Source organism: Podarcis muralis, chromosome 7 (genome assembly GCF_964188315.1).
Source record: "Podarcis muralis chromosome 7, rPodMur119.hap1.1, whole genome shotgun sequence".
In the NCBI taxonomy this organism is placed as follows: Eukaryota; Metazoa; Chordata; class Lepidosauria; order Squamata; family Lacertidae; genus Podarcis; species Podarcis muralis.
This window is the reverse complement of record NC_135661.1, coordinates 3894239-3906720: the sequence shown is the minus strand read 5'-3', so window position 1 is coordinate 3906720 and position 12482 is coordinate 3894239. Positions and strand designations below refer to the sequence as shown.

At 47.5% G+C, this 12482-nt stretch overlaps 1 protein-coding gene across 1 annotated transcript in view; it reads left to right on the top strand.

The window, feature by feature from the left end:
• SFRP1 (secreted frizzled related protein 1) overlaps positions 1-12482 on the top strand; it is a 35193-nt gene that overhangs the window by 9813 nt on the left and 12898 nt on the right. Inside the window, exon 2 of the mRNA XM_028741515.2 lies at positions 689-766. Within this exon, the coding sequence (XP_028597348.2) occupies positions 689-766 (78 nt within the window). The remainder of the gene's footprint in view (positions 1-688; positions 767-12482) is intronic.

The window sequence follows — 12482 nt, the reverse complement described above, 5'->3', positions numbered from 1 at the left end:
ACATCTTAGGAGAAATGAGCGAAGAGGCAAGTGAAATGTGAAGGGGGGGGGGGGGAGAGAGAAGAGAAAGCAATTCCATTGTAAAGATAATGACAGGGAATAACAAGACAGGTTCAGCTTTGGAGGCTCTGATTGCTGATACTGACAGTCTGTTTAGATGGGAAAGGGCTCTCTGGTTTTAGGTCTGAAGCCCATTAAGCAAAGGTCTCGGTCAGGGCTTTTGCTTCTCATAGGAACATAAGATGTGCCTGCAGAATCAGGCCAATGGCCCCTTTAGTCTAGCATCCTGTTCTCACAGGGGCCAACCAGATGCCCATGGGAAACCTGCAAGCAGGACTTGAGTGCAAGAGCACAAGCCCCTCCTGTGGGTTCCAGCAACTGGCATTCAGAAGCATCACAGCCTCCAACCAGAGAGGCAGAATATAGCCATCATGCTTTCTCCAGGTTTGCCAATGAGCCTGAAAAAAACTCTGGCTGTGCTGAAGGAGCACACCCAGCATTGACCCCTCCAGGGGTCAGGTAGTCTAAATCTCCTAGCACCTGGGACCTTCTGCATTCAAAGCTGATGCTCCACCACAGAACCCTCTAGCATCCCAGGGGCAGCATTGGACTACCCTTATAGTGGTAGTCTCCCCAAATAATTATTTTGCCCTTCATACTAATCCTCTGCTGTCCCCTTTCTTGGCAGGCACTGCAGTATGTCCTCCTTGCGACAATGAGATGAAGTCAGACGCCATCCTGGAGCACCTGTGTGCGAGTGAATTTGGTAAGGAGATCCTCCTTTTTCTGAGCTTAACTGCCCTAGGCCAGGGATGGAGGACACTTGTTTTCTCAGGAACCAGAACAACCCAACCCTCCTCTTCCAGCTCAAAAATGACGGCGGCATTGGCTTACAGGAAGGGGCTTCTCACCTATGGAATGGGTGGGCTGGGCTGGTAGGAAGTAATCCATAGTTTGGTGTGGAAGATTTTGCAGTCTTTGATGGCTCCCTCCCTGCCCGCTACATTTGGAACTACCAGCACTTGGAAACAGTGGGGTGGAGGGCAGACAGTTACCTGACTTCCCAGCAGGTGAGTCAATGCTGCAGGGGAGAAGTGGCAAGGTCAGTGAAGTGTCAAGACAGTAGCTGACCTAATCCGCCCCCCCCCCCCCCCGGTGGTGTGTTTCCACTGCTCTCATCTTCTTATGATGCAGAGGCCATAGACAGTGCCTTGAGTTGCATGCTGGAATAAAAGCAGTCTGTAAGCGCTATATCTGTATGGCGGGCTGTGGCAGGGAGTATCCAGCCAAGATGCCCCTGGAGCCAAGACCGGCTCTGGTATTTGGCCAGCACAAGTTCAGTTCAAACGAGTGACGTTTATGCCTTTTTGGCAAAGCTTAATTTTCCAGGAAGGAAATGAAAGGCCTATTGAAGAAGGTGGGCATTCCTCTGGGATTAGTGCTTGGGTGTGCCACGTTTTGTCAAAGCAGGGAGTGGAACTCTCTTTTTAACAAATTCTTGACTCTCAAGGGCAGCTGCTTTGCCAAATCTTTCCAAGTCCAGAGTGGTTATTGGGAACATTTTTATACTAGGAAAATAATATCAACAGCCACTCCTGAGTCCTGGCTTGGCCAGGGCATTCCTGGTTCAGCCTGGATGGCAAAACAGATGTGGAGGCGAACATCCAACTTTTTGTTCAAAATGGCAGCCCAGCTTCCAACATCTGAGTGCAGGCTAGGATAGAAGCACACATTTGCAAATATTCAAAATTCAAGTCATTGGGAGTTGTAGTCCAAAACATCTGAGGTGCAACAGGTCAGGGAGGGATGTTATAAATATTGTCCCCTCACTGATAGTTTGCTGCAGTATGAATAATAAAGTCTTGGTGCAGAAACAAGGAGATTCAATGTGGCCGGTGCTTTTGTGAACTCAAGTCCTCTTCATCAGATGCATGAAAAGTTATCCCCAGTTGTGAAGTATATCTCTCTCCAAGCCCCTCAGGGCAGCACCTTCAGTGGATTCCTTTATCCTAGGGATTGCCAAGATGGTTCCCTCTAGTTGCTGGCACTGGTGGCTGGTGCCAATTGGGACTGATAGAGCAGAAGACAAGCCGAAATTGGGATGTCGCCTGAGGAGAGGAGGTATGGCCTGGGGAGAGTCCCAAGGGCCAAGGAGAGAGGACTGGAGGGCCACATGGCTCCCAGGCCTGAGGTCATTCCCCCCACCCCGTGCGCAAGGTGGTAGTTTTCTAATTGGGATCATTGAGACATAAGGAAATATATACAGGGGAAAGTGAGAACCAGAGAGAATAAAAGAAATACATAGTCAGGTTCATCAGTAGAGAAAATATATATTCCAGATTCCTCACTTCCACTAAAAAATGTTTGTCAAGGTTGACTCCTTTGTGAACATTCTGATCCTTAGCCAAATTCCTCATTCTGACCATGCAGGTCCCTATTTCCTGGGGCACAGACTGAAGGCACGTGAGGCAAGAGCCTTGCTGAAACTAAGCAGGTCCAGGTCTGGTCCCTTCCTGGATGGGAGATTGCTGGGGCTCCCTTGGGTCTATTGCACTGATCTCCATGGAAGGAAGAATGGTGGGGTATACACGAAAGTAAAATGGTTAACATTTCAGAGGTGATGCTGGAGGTTCTTGCCTTTCCAAGTTTGTCGTATGAGATGTTGGCTTTTAAGTGGTACATGCTAGACTAAGAACCCATTGATGCAGCCGTAGTCTCACATAATGGTGGCCAGAAGAAGTAGATCATCCCATCCCATCCCATCCTATTTATTATACTAATACCCCACCTTTCCTTCAAGGAGCCCCCTTCTCCTCACAGCAACCAGGCCATGAGAGTGAATGTCTGGCTCAAGGGCACCCAGTGAGCTTTAGGGCTGAGTGGAGATTGGAGTGCTTGACGTGTGAACCACGGCACCACACAGGCTGGATATTGGAAACCTTGTTCTTCCCAACTTTCCAGTTGGCTGGAAGCAATGCTTGTTCACCTCCAGTGACCAGGCCAATATCCACTTACAAGCCTGTCTGTTATTGTGGAAGAGCTTTAGCTCTCTTGGAAAAAGGTTAGAGCTTTGTAAATCTCTTAACTCAGAGCCTGGGTCACCAACATGGCTCCAGTGGGTGCACCCCAGGGCGCCATTTCTCTGCCCTTCCACCACTGAAATCAGGCTTGAAAGAAGCACTGTCTCATAGCTGTTGTTGGAGAGGTGAGTTTAGCTGGGACGTCTGTGTGGTGCCAACAAGTTTTCTCGGTTTGCAAATGTGCCCATGGGCGGCCCCAAAATGCTGGCAATCCTTGGCCTGGAGTCTGGCTTCTAGTTGTAGAATAAGGATGCTGCAAATATCTATCTGTGTGTTTTCCTGTCCCCGATTTGAAAGCGTTGGAGGTCTTTGGCACAGGATGTGCTTTTTGGGAGAAAAGCAACAATTCTTGTGATGAGTTCCCTCGGCCAGTGGGAACTGAGAGGAAACCCCCCCCCCACACACTTCTGAGTAACTAAGTACAGGCAGCAACTGTTTTAGGTGTGTCTGTTGACACACGGGTCCTTTTGGACCGGAAAGAGGCTGAGCAGGGGCGGAAAGAGGAACAGGGTGGGCTGTGCTTTTATACATTCCACTGATGTGTGCAAGGTCTGGAAATGGAGCCCCTGCACAAAATGGCTGCTGTCTGTATGTGAAGAGAGGAGCAAGAAGGGACCAGGACACTCGGGGCTATTGTAGGTCCCCAGTACTTGCATTCTAAAGAGACCATGACGCCCAGGAACCACTATCTTTGAATGCTCTCCTCTCCATGTGTGCTTGCTGTACTTGGGGCTTAAGAAGTCTTTACGATCATTGGAACAAGGCTGAGCTGTCACTGGTGGGCAGAGCTCCTGCTCCAGAAATACAAGTCTTTAAACAGGGCAATAAGATTCCTGCAGAAGGTTGCTGCAGCCGCAGTTTAAAACCTTGCTCAAGCAATGAGATGAGCAATGACAAGGAGAAGAATCTTCTCAGTGGTGGCTCTGTGATTGATTTCTGAGGATTTCCCAAGGCTCACAACGCACTTACTTAAAGAAGGGCTAAAATAAATCCCTGAATATTGCTGTGACTGGTTCCCTGGCTTTGCTGAGCTAGTTTTGTTGAGTTCTTCAAGTGTTGCTGGGTTTTGTTTCTTTTTCTAAGGTGCATTTATTGTACAGCAGTTGCTAGGGAGCCCAAGTGTTGCTGCTGGGTTCAGATTCTGCCACCAGGAGAAGAGATGCTGGATCAGAGGCATCCAGCAGCCAGGTTCTTCACACAGTATAAAGCAGAAGTATAAGAGGTAGGGATGGCCAGCCCCTTGAATGGCTTTAAAAAGAGACGATAAACATTCATGATGGATTCATCAATGGCTACTAGTGTCAGGATGCTGTCAGCGGCTCCCGGCTGGTTGCCCGGGAAAGTATAAAGACAAGGGAAAGTTTCTTAAGTCCTTTTTTATTTCAGTCTTTACAGAGAGAGGCTATAGAACCCAGCCTCTTGGATAGTGGCGTTGTCCCAAGTGAATCTCTCCCACTTCCTCATTCATCATCTTCATCACCTCCTCTACAGGTGTTGCCATGTCTTTGAACTCTTTGCTCTCCTACTTTGAAGGCTTGCCGGGTTCTAGGAGATGGAGGGTCTGGAATACTTTCCAATGACAATGTGTCAGCAGGGTGATGCTCTGGCTCTCCCATGATTTCCCAACTTTTCCCCTCATCTGCCTCTGAGCTGCGACCTCCTGCAGACCCCTGTATATTGTCTTGCTCTTCCTCCTCCCTGGAAGGGTCAGGCGGGGAGGCGGTCTCCACCATTCCTCCTCCTTTGCCCAGCCCCTGACACCTAGCCATGCTGTTTGTGCATGACTTCCTGCTAGAGGCAGCATGGATGAGAGAGTGCTGCTGCTCTCCTGTCCCGGTCGGCCACTGTGCTAAACAGGAAGGTGCTGGACAAGTGGGGCCTTTGACCTGATCCAGAACAGCCCTTCCAATGTTCTATGGATTTTCTTGAACCCATAGCTCTAGGTAACCAACCTCAGACCTTGAGATTTCATGGCTCAAGTCTTTGATTCCTTGCCAACATCTTGTCATCCTCCCCTTTAAGAGTGTGCTGAGGAGGCTAAATGTGCAAACCAAGCTCCCTTTGCTCCAAGCCAGGGTGGTGGGGACAGCCCTGCCAGCATCCACCAGTGAAGAGCGCCCTCTTCTGCCAGCTGAATGCAAGTGTTTGGGACTAGGACTCCCACCAACCCCAGCTGGTGGGGGTTGTAGTCCAAAACATCTAGAGGGCACCTGGTTGGGGAAAACTTTTCTAGAGACTAGACATAGGTCTGACTGGGAGTGGGGGCGGGCGGGCAGGGGAAGCGCATTTGCAAGGAGGAATTGGTCTCTCCTCCCAAAGCTACAGTGTCCAGAGCTTGCCATGAAGAGGGATGGACTGTTAAACCACTCTGGGAACTGTAGCTCAGTGTGTATATGGGGGGGGGAGGGGAGGGGCTCCTAACAACTCTCAGCATCCTGAACAAACTGCAGCTCCCAGAAGTTTTTGAGGGGGGAAGCCGTGGCTGGTTAAGGTGAGATTATAGCACTTTTGTTGTGTGGCACACATGTGTCCAAGGCCAGGAGCCAGAACCAAAGGGGTGAGTGGGGCTGAGAGAACAAACCAAGACAAAGCCTTGGGAGGCCAGCACCTTGGGAAGACACAAGGATACAGGTGCACCTCAGGAGTCAGCTGGGGAAGGAAGCCCTCTCAGTCTCCTTCCCACTCTGGATCGGCAGAGAGAGGGCTTTTCCACACCTCCATTTGCCCCCAGGGAAACCCAATCTTCAATGCTGGGTTGAAACAAACAGCAACCGGGTTTTCCACAGACTGCTCTTTGGTCTGGTTTAGCACTAAAGAGCGGGTTTTCTGGGGCAAAGCGGCAGGGCAAATGCGGAACCACACTGCAAAGGTGGGGCCAAGTCCAGAGCCAGTCCAGCGCCTGAAGGCCCTTCCCTGAGAGTCTGCCCCCTGCAGTTCAGTAGCTTGCCACCTGGGGCAGCACTTCACAGATCCCGAGAAAGGGCTTTCATATCACTTATTTCCAAATCCTTTTTTTAAAAAATTGCTGGAGATGGCACAGATTTTATTTATTTAAATTTATCTCCCATACTTCTGCCCAAAGGAACCCAAGGTGGCAAACACTGGTGTGATAAAAAGTAATGCAAATAAAAATAAAATAAATGCATATTCAAAAAGATATGAAACAGGCCCATGCTCTGCTTTTTAAGAACAATAAGGAGAGCCCTGCTGGATTGCTCCTGGAACCTTCTTCATGCAAAAAGAAAAAAAGAAAAAGGTGCTTTATCATGGAATTGTGAAGTGGGAAGGGACCCTAAGGGTCACTTAGTCCAACCCCCTGCGATGCAGAGGGCCATAGCTCAGTAGTAGAGCACCTGCTCTCCATGCAGAAGGTCCCAGTTTCCACCCACAGCATCTCTAGGTCAGGCTGGGAGAGACTCCTGGCTGAAAACTCCAGAGAGTTGCTGCCAGTCAGTGTAGACAATGCTGAGCTAGCTGGAGCCACCTTCAGTCTCTGTCTAAGGCAGCTTCCAATGTTCCCACATTTATGATTTTTCTCGCTTTAAAACCCCCAAACAAAAAAACTGGGGGGAGGGTCAATTTGAGATGGCCTCATGGCTCGAGGGGTGTAACCCCCCAACCTGGTTGCAGCCCTGATCCAAGTCACTCCTTCCTGAAGCTGCTATTACTCCCGATGAAGCCTTAGGGAGGAAATGGTGCCTGTGTGTTTTCCCCTCTGGGGCTAATAGAAGTGTCAGTGAAATTTTCCATGGGAGAATCAATGTGGGGGATCCAGGTTAGTCCCCCCTCCCCCAGTGCTGCTGCGTGAACCAGATAACCCCCCCCCCCCCACCACTCTGGCTGTTTCTCGAGAAATGTCCCATATCATGTCTTGTTTGGCCCAAAGGCAATGTTTTAGAACAGCTGCTTTGAATGCCATGGTCGGGAGAGCAGCTCCTCTAGTCCTGCTGCAGTGGGATGACTTTAGGGTGAGCAGCCAGGGGTGTTTGCAACCAAATTATGAGTCCCTTTGCTTGGCAGAGTCTGCTGCTGCTGCTTTTCTTGTCTTCCGTTCCTAATTGCACTTGGCTCAGGCCTCTTCCAGACAGGGCTGTTAGGAATTATTTGGCAATTATGCGTATTGTTTTTCTTTTGATAGCTTCTATTGATTTTTGGAAGGGGGAATCAAAAGACCCCTGCCAAGTCAGGCCTCAGTCAACAGACTTTCCTCCCTTAGCTCCCTTAGCTGTTGGCCAGGAGTCATATCTTGCCTCAGGCACACCAACCTGACTGCAACTCTGGAAATGTGTTTTTAATTGATTTACAGCACCTAAATGTGGCTAGTTTGTAATCCTGGGATTATGTCACCAGATCCACCCTTGTAAAGTATAGGCAGCTCATCTGCAGGTTGTGTAGATAGAGGCAGGGAAGAATTTTGATTTAGGTAGCATTTAAAGGTGAACCTACCTAACACACACATTATGGAACCATGCAAGAACCAAAACACAGCCCTCCTTCGCAGTTCACACTTTTCAAAATCCCGCAATGCAGTTCTCCAGCCAGGTAATGTGAGCTAAAAGACACATGCCTGCTTAAAAATTCATATATTTGTAAGGATGACATACAAAATGCATTCTTTTAGGGGAAATTGCATAGATACATGTGCATCTTAGAAGAAAATCACACTGGAATGCTGGTGAATTTTTATGAGGACTTTAAAAAAATAATGATCCCAAGCTGTGGCAATGTGGAGCATTGAGCTAAAGATTGGAAAAATGAGAAAATGAGGGAAACAGAAATTGACAGATTTACCCAACGTTACTAGAAACATTAATAATAATAACAATAATTTGAATACATTACCTGCTCTTCATTACTAGCAGGCCCTGGGGCAGGTTGCAACAATGTAAAATTCACAATTAAGAGCAGTTAAAACATATTACATTCACAATATGGTGGGCTCTGAAAGCGCACAGCTTCAGTGTTGCAGGCCAGGGTCAAGAGAGGTTTCTTCTGCGCAGAGCTGCCTAGCAGATGCAGCTGTGTGAGGAGGAGAGTCCACCCCTTGGGGGCTGCCACAGAGAAGGCCCAGTCCCAGGACACCCTTGCTTCTGCTCAGAGTGCAGACATAGGTGCAGGCTCACTTCATCCCCACTGCCTCTCAAATGCCAAAAAAAGATTATTTGGAAGTGTGGCACTACCTTATAGCAAGTGGCAAATAGTGGGCCTCTGAGTGTGAGACAGAGAAAGGAAAATAGAATGGACAAGGAGAAGGTATTAAACATATACCAATGAATCCCTCAGCACCTGTCAACTTGCAGATTGCCAAGAAAGGGACATGAAGAATACTATCTCCCAGGACAGGCTCCACATTTGGAAAGCGCTTGGAGAAGCCTGGCTAGCTCTTCGGAAGGAAAGCGTTCCCCAGTGGGTGTCTTATCAGGCAAAACCATATGCCTGGCACTTAACACAAACCCTAATCTAGTCAGACTCAAAATTCTCATGAATTTCCACCAAGGTAAACACTGTTAACTGGCAGGTAACAGTTTCTGGGGAGAAAGCCAGGTCTATACAATGAAAGCTTGCATTGTTATGATATGTGAATAGAGGGTGTGTGTGTGTTCAGTTTGTCTTACACACACACACACACACACACACACACACAAACACACACACACAATCACACTCACACACACACTTTGGAATATGACCCCAGCAGGGGGAGGAGATGGGCTTGGCATCCTCTGAACCCTTCCATTTGAGCTCTGCCTTCCACCAAGGTTTGCACTGGGTGTTTGTTGATTGTCCAGAGGCACCTTCCAGACTAAATGTTGCAGTGCCTTTGCCTTGTCTCGAGTGGAGAAGGGCAAGCAGGACGTTTCCAGGACAACTAAGTCCTTAGTATGGATGTTGCAGGCCCTGGAAACTACATGCCCCAGGGTTCCTGGTGCCTATAATACTCTGGGCACCAGGGAGGAGGTGCAGTGACTCAGGCTGCTGATCTAATAAAGACTCAAGGGGAACCGGCAGCCAAGCAGTGCAAGCAGAAGATGTTTGTTTGCCAAGTCAGCTAATCATAGAACCGTAGAAGTGTAAAGCTGGAAGAACTCTGAGCACTGGCACCAACTCCTGGGGGCCTGGGCGCCCCAATTCCTCCATCCAAGTCATTTATAAAGATGTTGTACAGCAACAGGCCCAGGACAAAACCCTGCAGCACCCCACTTGTCACTTTTCCCCAGGATGACGAGGATGGGTTCGGTCAGTCAACCACCTCACAGTTACCTTGTTCAACCTACATTTTACCAGCTTCTTCGTGATAATATTGTGGGGGGCCTTGTCAAAAGCCTTACTGAAACCAAGATACACTCCATCCACAACTTTCCCCCGATTCACTAGTCTGCCCTTGTGTATTCAGTGTGGACACAGACTGAGGGTCCTTTCTGCTCTGGGCTCTGCGGTGCTGGACTGCGCAACTCATGGGAAGAAATGAAAGGAGATATTCTGCGGCAGCTCATCTCTCAGAACCAGCTTGAGATATTTTGTTCTAGTGGCAAAAAAACTACTAAATTGACATGATAAGGTGGTGCTTGTTTCAATGGGGGTTGTATTTCATTTGCCTGTTATTCTGCTGCCACAAGCAGTGCCCCAGGTCTGCCACCTTCATCTTTTCTGCATCTCGGTTCTCCTTCAAAATATCAAGAAACCTACTAAACACTTTCTCACATGTTCAGTCCATTTCTACAACTTTCAGAATTCACTCCTGCTTTTACCTCAGAAGGTCGGTGGTTTGAATCTGCGTGATGGGGTGAGCTCCCGTTGCTCTGTCCCTGCTCCTGCCAACCTAGCAGTTTGAAATCACCCCAGTGCAACTAGATAAATAGGTACCACTGCGACGGGAAGGTAAACGGCATTTCCATGCGCTCTGGTTTCCGTCGCAGTGTCCCATTGTGCCAGAAGCGGTTTAGTCCTGCTGGCCACATGACCCAGAAAGCTGTCTGTAGACAAACACCGGCTCCCTCAGCCTGAAAGCGAGATGAGCACCATAGCCCAATAGTCACTTTTGACTGGACTTAACGGTCCAGGGCGTCATTTACCATTACCTTTTACCTACCTTTTCATTTTGATGCTACCCTATTAGCTGCAAGTCATTTTCGAAGTACTTCTTCACACAACACATAGTTAAATTGTGGAACTCACTCCCACAAGATGTAATGATAATGATTGCTAACTTGGACAGCTTTAAGAGCAGATTAGACATCTATATGGCTACACGCAGTTGCTGGGTTTCACAAGAGTGCAACTGCGCTCGTGTCATTAAGAAGGCAGGGAGAGAGAGGACGGGAGAGGGAGATGCTGACGGAAAGTGTATCTCTCTGTCCACTTTTCTGCTTGGAAGCTTCCCACAGGCATCTATCTGCTTGGTCACTGTCAGAAGAGAAGGTGGGACTTGATGGACCTTTGGCCTGATCCAGCAGCGCTCTTCTTATGTCCTTATGCAGTGTTTTTTCCCCTAAAAAAATGTTTAGGGGTACTCTCATTTTGACTCAAGAAAATCACCATTTTATAGTTCAAATTGGGAAAAATAAATACAGTAAATGGACAAAAGTACAGTGGTACCTCAGGTTAAGTACTTAATTCGTTCCAGGGGTCCGTACTTAACCTGAAACTGTTCTTAACCTGAAGCACCACTTTAGCTAATGGGGCTTCCTGCTGCCACTGCACCCCCAGAGCACGATTTCTGTTCTCATCCTGAAGCAAAGTTCTTAACCTGAAGCACTATTTCTGGGTTAGCGGAGTCTGTACCCTGAAGCGTACGTAACCTGAAGCGTATGTAACCTGAGGTACCACTGTACAAAGATTCACTAAATGTTTAGTGGTATGCATACCCCTGTGTCCACCCAGAAAAAAGCACTGTCCTTATGAAATGCAGTGGAAACTAAAATTAAATCAATACCCCGTTTTGTTTTCTTACCCCTCTGACTGGCGGGTCGTTGCCTGAAGCCTTCTTGTCTTACAGATCTAATGGATGTCTTGGCAGCTTTCCTTCTCTCGAGATGGAAGAGTGAAGTGGGCTATTTTGTTTCCTCCCCTTGATGCCTCCACCCCATAGTCTTTTGAGAGGAAAGGGATTCCAATGAAAGGAGCCCATTTCTTGGTGGTAGCTGGGGGATGGGCAGATCAGCCTATTTCTGGTTTTGTTTTGTTTTAAATTAAAGATTCATTTTTCAAATATGAGACAAGGAAAGGGGGGGGGAGATAAAAACATTGCCAGCCATCATATTAACAATATGGATGAATCGAATCAAATATTTAAAGTTACGGCTAATGACCAGCATCCAAGAAGCAAAACAAGAGGCCCATAGCACATATTTTACAGATGTGTATAATAGCAATAAATAAAAGTAGCAGAACATGAAATAAAATGGACACCAGCTTTTAAAAAGTGATAGTCATGGTACAAACTGGGAAAAGGAAAAAAATATTAGAAGGGTTTTGCTTGCTGTAGCTCAGTGCTTGGCTCCTCCAAGAGCGATAGATGCATTTTGAACTGAGAACAGTAAAAGATCGTAAAATTCATCCGATGATCATGTGCAGATTTAATAAATCTGATAGATTTAATAAATCTGCAGATTTAATAAATCTGATTGATAAAGATTTTGCATAGATTTCACTAAAAAGAGCAAAGCAGGAGGACACGGGCCGCTTGGGCCCACGGCAGGGGATCATGTCCAGAAGGGCTTCAGGCACACCAGTGTGAATGCTCTGAGATGAGTGCAGAAAGTTCGCTGCTCTGTTGGACTGGAGGGCTCCGTCAGTTATAGTAGGGTAGGAGGTTGCACCCAGATTGTGTTAGTTCAAGGGTTCCCAAGCTTTTTCAGGTCACGGTCCCCTTGGTTCCATAAACTCATCCCTAGTGCCCCCTACCCTACCCTGTAAAGAACATTATTCAGAGTAGCAGTTTGCACAACCCACCAAGGGAGAAAATAACACATTTAAATTTAAAATCATAACCATTAATTGCACATTTATTCAGAATCCAGTGAAAACTATTTTGTTTCATTCATTCATTCATTCATTCATTCAACAAACAGAATTGATGAACTTGATCCAGTTATACCAGCTTTTCAAAGTCTGATGGTCATTTGCGCCTCCAGCACCTGCCAGCTGCCCCCTTGACTCTTAGCCCCCCCCCCAGGTAATCCCACCCTTCCCAGGGGTGGTGCCACCCACTTTGGGAACCACGGTGTTAGATCATCCCTAATTTAAATGTACAGATGAGTTTAGGCAGTTCATTTGTCCAAACAGGAATCTAAACCAGAGAGAATTTTAAGCCATGCGTCCAAAGGGGTCAGCCTGTTTCTGACCCATGTCAGTTTTGCATGTGTTCATTTGTATGTCTGCTGCATCACACTTTTGCAATAA